This window comes from Scardinius erythrophthalmus (assembly GCF_964197995.2).
Source record: "Scardinius erythrophthalmus genome assembly, chromosome: 4".
In the NCBI taxonomy this organism is placed as follows: Eukaryota; Metazoa; Chordata; class Actinopteri; order Cypriniformes; family Leuciscidae; genus Scardinius; species Scardinius erythrophthalmus.
Genome location: NC_138224.1, coordinates 1,880,251 through 1,885,250, shown reverse-complemented (window position 1 = coordinate 1,885,250; position 5,000 = coordinate 1,880,251). Strand labels below are relative to the sequence as shown.

The 5,000-nt window shown below is 36.2% G+C and overlaps 1 protein-coding gene across 6 annotated transcripts in view; it reads left to right on the top strand.

Annotated features, from left to right (window-relative positions):
• ptn (pleiotrophin) overlaps positions 1 to 4,332 on the top strand; it is a 68,698-nt gene extending 64,366 nt beyond the window's left edge. For all 6 annotated transcript variants that reach the window (XM_081364115.1, XM_081364117.1, XM_081364116.1 and 3 more), the window contains one exon: positions 2,749 to 4,332. In XM_081364115.1, the coding sequence (XP_081220241.1) occupies positions 2,749 to 2,804 (56 nt within the window). In that variant the 3' untranslated portion in view covers positions 2,805 to 4,332. The remainder of the gene's footprint in view (positions 1 to 2,748) is intronic.
• Positions 4,333 to 5,000: the final 668 nt, after the last annotated feature.

The window sequence follows — 5,000 nt, the reverse complement described above, 5'->3', positions numbered from 1 at the left end:
ACGCTCAATTGTGTTTCATTTAAGTAACACAATTTGTATAATTTTATATATATATATATATAGTGTGAATGAGAACAAATGAATGGATATTCATTAGGGGTGCACGATATATCGAATCAATATCGCGATATCACGTTGCTCGATATCATATCGAAAGTCTCGCGATATTTATGCGATATTTTGTTTATGATGCGTCCTGTCCGACATGCACCGTTGCATTTCCCCCGACTGATTTCCTGGTTCTACTTATCTACTTTTCCTGGTTCTATCAAGGAGAGGGTTTAACTTTTCATGCTACAGATTTCCAACAGTGGTCAGAAAGAACAGGGGAGACACTTTGTTTCACTTCTCCCTTGCTCTACCACACAGTCCCCACAACACACACACTTGCCAGCTTGACGCACACACCAGCGCGCAAGTATAAACATCAGGCCACCAGGCCACCTGGCCACAAATACCGCACTAATAGAGAACGGCAACAGCCCTGGTAAGATCATTTCACTTCTTTACTTTTAATGAAGATACTTGTGTGTAAAGCGTCTGCAACTTACTTTCACTTTGATTTGCGATAGTTTCGCGTTGGCTTGACCGGTAGATGCTCAGCTGCTCATGCGGTGATGCGTGTTGCAGACGTAGCGTCGTCATATCTGGCCATAACATGACATGTAGCCTATAGCACGTTCTCACACGTTTATTTTTTTTGTGTTTTTGGGAGGAGTACATTTTACATATGTGGTTTCAACAACCAGATGCATTTACACTTCGTCCAGTTTCGTCTGGAATGCGGCCCAGATCTCCTCCTGAAGTGGTTTCAGCGATCAGATTCAAATCCGTCTCGAATGCGCTCAATAAACCCTATGTTGTAAGGAAACTTGTTTTATTTGTTATGAATCTATTTTGATTCGTTTTCCCATAACTTTTGTAGTTTTACATGTTTAAAAATATCGAAATTCATATCGATATCGCAATATTCATTATCGATATCGCAATATCACTTTTTGTCAATATCGTGCACCCCTAATATTCATACTAAGAACTGTTATAATGTATCATTAAAAACTGCACTTAACATTGGAACTGTCACATTAGAATTCTACTTCCTGTTTGGAACTAAATTCAAATTCAAAAAATGACAGTTTAAAGATTCTAAATCTTTCAAACTAACGCTTTCAAACGTCATTTCAGCTTTATTTGCTAGAACTCTTCTCCAAAAGTGTATCGCACGATACAGCAAATCTTATAAACGCACAGATTTGATGAGACTGAGCTAATAGTGAGATCTGATGCGGTGTTCAGCTCGAGATGTGGAGGATTATGGGTATTTTCCTCAGGAGAGACGCAGTAAACGTCTTGAAGGAACAGTCCATGTGTGATTCGGCTTTCATTCCAGAATAATCAGATGTTGTTCTGATGGTCTTTTGGTGTTTGATTTGAATGGGTTTAATCTTTATGTAAATGAGATGCTATGAGCGCTTGGATGGAGTTATTGACATGTAATCATCATCATCACTCAGTTTAATGAAGGTTTTTGATTATTCTGTGTGAAAACGATGGATGTTTGGCGAGTTCAGACACGAGCGCAGAACACAGGTGTTGATGACGAGATCGACTTTACACGCCATAAACTTTGATCAACAGGTGACGCTCTCTCTCTCTATCTCTCTCTCTCTCTCTCTCTCTCTCTCTATCACGCTCTCTCTCTATCACGCTCTCTCTCTCTCTATCTCTCTCTCTCTCTCTCTCTCTATCACGCTCTCTCTCTCTCTCTCTCTCTCTCTCTCTATCTCTCTCTCTCTCTCTATCACGCTCTCTCTCTCTCTCTCTCTCTCTCTCTCTCTCTCTCTCTCTCTATCACGCTCTCTCTCTCTGTAAATCCAGAAGAATGTTAATTAAACTAAGTCAAGGTTCATTTCATATCTGCAATGAGATTTATGCAGAGGAACATTTATAAATATCCTAATATAACAATAGAATAATTCAGGGAAGGGTGATTATTGTTAACTAAATCTATTAACACGTTTCTGTTCATTTAAATAAAGCTCAAGTATAATATAAATATTAGTAGAAAAACTTTGTTGCCTTTGCAATAAAGTTAAAGCACTAAAATTAGCTGGAATTAAAATAATAATAATAAATGGTAAAAACACACAAATTGACTAAAATTGTAACTAAAATGAACATGAAAACTAAAAGTTAAAAAAGAAAAGCTAATTCAAAATATTAATAAAACTACAATGAAAATGATCATTATCATTAAAATAATGTCAGAGTACAAAACACTTTTAATGTGCACAAAACAGGCTTTGTTTTCTTAAACCAGGGTTAATATGATTAGCTAAAACTAAAATCATTTTAAAACAACATTTTGTTGCTAAAATAAACCTTAACTGGAATAAAACAAAACATCAGCTTATTTTATGTCAGCTAGTTGCCAACATTTCTCATTTTCATTCGGTTTAACTTGATAAACTAACTAAAACAGAAATAAAAATGAGTAAAAACAGTATAGACATTTAAAACTAAGGCTATAAAAATGACAAAAACTCAACAAAATTACTAAAACTGACTAAAATGAAAACAGGAAATATAAAAATCAAAACTAATATAAATAATTAGAAACTGTATAGTATCTCACTAGTACTTAAATAATGCAAAATATTCCTTTTTTTTTCCTTCTTTTTTTTGGGACTGAAGCTGTTCATGAGATTGGTGTGTGTTTAACACTGATGGTTGTTCGTCTCTCCACAGATTCACAGAAACCAAAACGGGACGGAAAGAAGAAGGAGCGAAACCCGGCGGACTAAAGGAGATTCCTCCTCCTGCTCCAGATGTGATGATGATCTCTAACACTGTATTTCGACATCATTCGTAGCTTTAATTTACACCTCACAGAATAATACATCAGTGATTAAAGACAAATGAGTCTGCTAAAATCTTCTAATGTTAACACAAAACATCCCCAGAGATGGGAAATCATGAAGTGTGCTTCCACAGTCCATAAAATAAACGTTATTAAACACATTATATTATTTTCTTTATATGCAGAATTTTAAACATTGATCATCTGATGTTTCTGAAATATCCAATACGTGGTGTGAAGGAGAACATATTAATGGATATTCATACTAAGAACTGTTATAATGTATCGTTAAAAACTGCACTTACATTCGAACTGTCACATTAGAATTCTGTTTGGAACTACATTCAAATTCAAAAAATGACAGTTTAAAGATTCTAAATCTTTCAAACTAACGCTTTACAGTGAATAAAGACATGAATTATTCCTGTTTTGTGTTTCCTGTGTCATTTCTTCAGTGTGTAAAAGCTGGAATGAGCAGAACAGGAGTTATTATTCATCATAACAGCTTTATTTGCTAGAACTCTTCTCCAAAAGTATATCGCACGATACAGCAAATCTTATAAATGCATGTTTCATCAATGACCAGTAATCCCTTCATTGCCCTAATAAAGATCAATAACATTCATATTCATTAATAAACACATGTATTTACACGTCATCTGTGCTACACATATAGATAAGAGTATATTACAAACGTTAAGCTGATAAACCACACGGAAGCCACAACTCACAGTGAACAGAAGCACGTGACTCGATGAGAAGAAGCTATACAGAGTATTTACACCGTCATCTGTACACACACCGTCACTCAAACCCAGACTCGAGACTCAGGAACGAGGTTTAAGTTTCTAAGATGCTATTTCACGTTAAAACACGTCCTGAGACTCTGTTCAAGCCACACAAAACACACTCGACACAAGTACAAACTCAAATGTTTGAAATGTTTTTGCCTCCTCTGCTCACCAAGGCTGCATTGATTTGATCACATATACCGTAAAAACAGTGAAATATTATTACAATTGAATTTAATTGAGTGTATTTAAACTGTAATTTGTTCCTGTGATCAAAGCTGAATTTTCAGCATCATTACTCCAGTCTTCAGTGTCACATGATCCTTCAGAAATCACTCTAATATGATGATTTGATGATCAAGAAACATTTATGATTATTATGAGTCATATTTTTGAGGAAACTGATGCATTTTACTTCTCTGGATTCTTTAATAAATAGATGAGTGTGTTTCCTTTGTCAGAATTGTCTCTTTCAGATCGTCTACTACTAATAATAGCGCTAACAAACTAGTAAATAGAGCCAATTTTGATTTTATGGCGCCTTTAAATGTAAATGGCACATGAACTCTATCGCCCCCTAAGGACTGAAGTTTGTTACGCCACAGTAAGTTCAATAAGACACATTGTTAGCAGAGCATTTGTGTACTTGTGTGAAGTATGTTCATGTCTCACAGTTCCTCTAATAAAAAAATAAAATAATAATAATAAATTTTTAGCGTGTGCTTTAGTTGATATCGCACCAACAACCTCCATAAAGTCATCCTGCTAAAGTCTGCAGTTCATGTCCATCATGTATGGCTTGATTCTTTCGTGCTGAATCCTTCCTCACACTCCTTTATGTAGAATCATTTGACATATCGGTTACAAAAACATTATAGAAAAGCATCTGTGATTGGATAAAGTCTTCTGTATGTTGTTGTTTGTCGTTTATATCTTGATAATCGTGTGTCTTTGGCAGCCGTTCTGCTGTCAAACGGCCCGTGTGCGCGGGATTTCACACACTAGATTTGAGTTTCTTTCTCTCTCTCTCACACACACACACACACACACACACACACACACACACACACACATTGACTGTCCCGATGATTTGAAAACCACACGCACAAACACACAGTGCAGTACAACATTACAAACACACAGATACAGGAGGCTCGAGGTGCTCCAGGGACTCCTGTTATAAACACACACTCGGGCTGCGTCCCAAATCACACACTCTCTTTTGGATAAGATTACTTCGAGAGTATGTTCTCTAGGCCTTGTAGTATGAATGTAATCTAATCTAGATGTTGTTGTCACTGTCACGTGACCTACCATCCTCTCCCGTGGCCTCATGGGATATTAAAGTG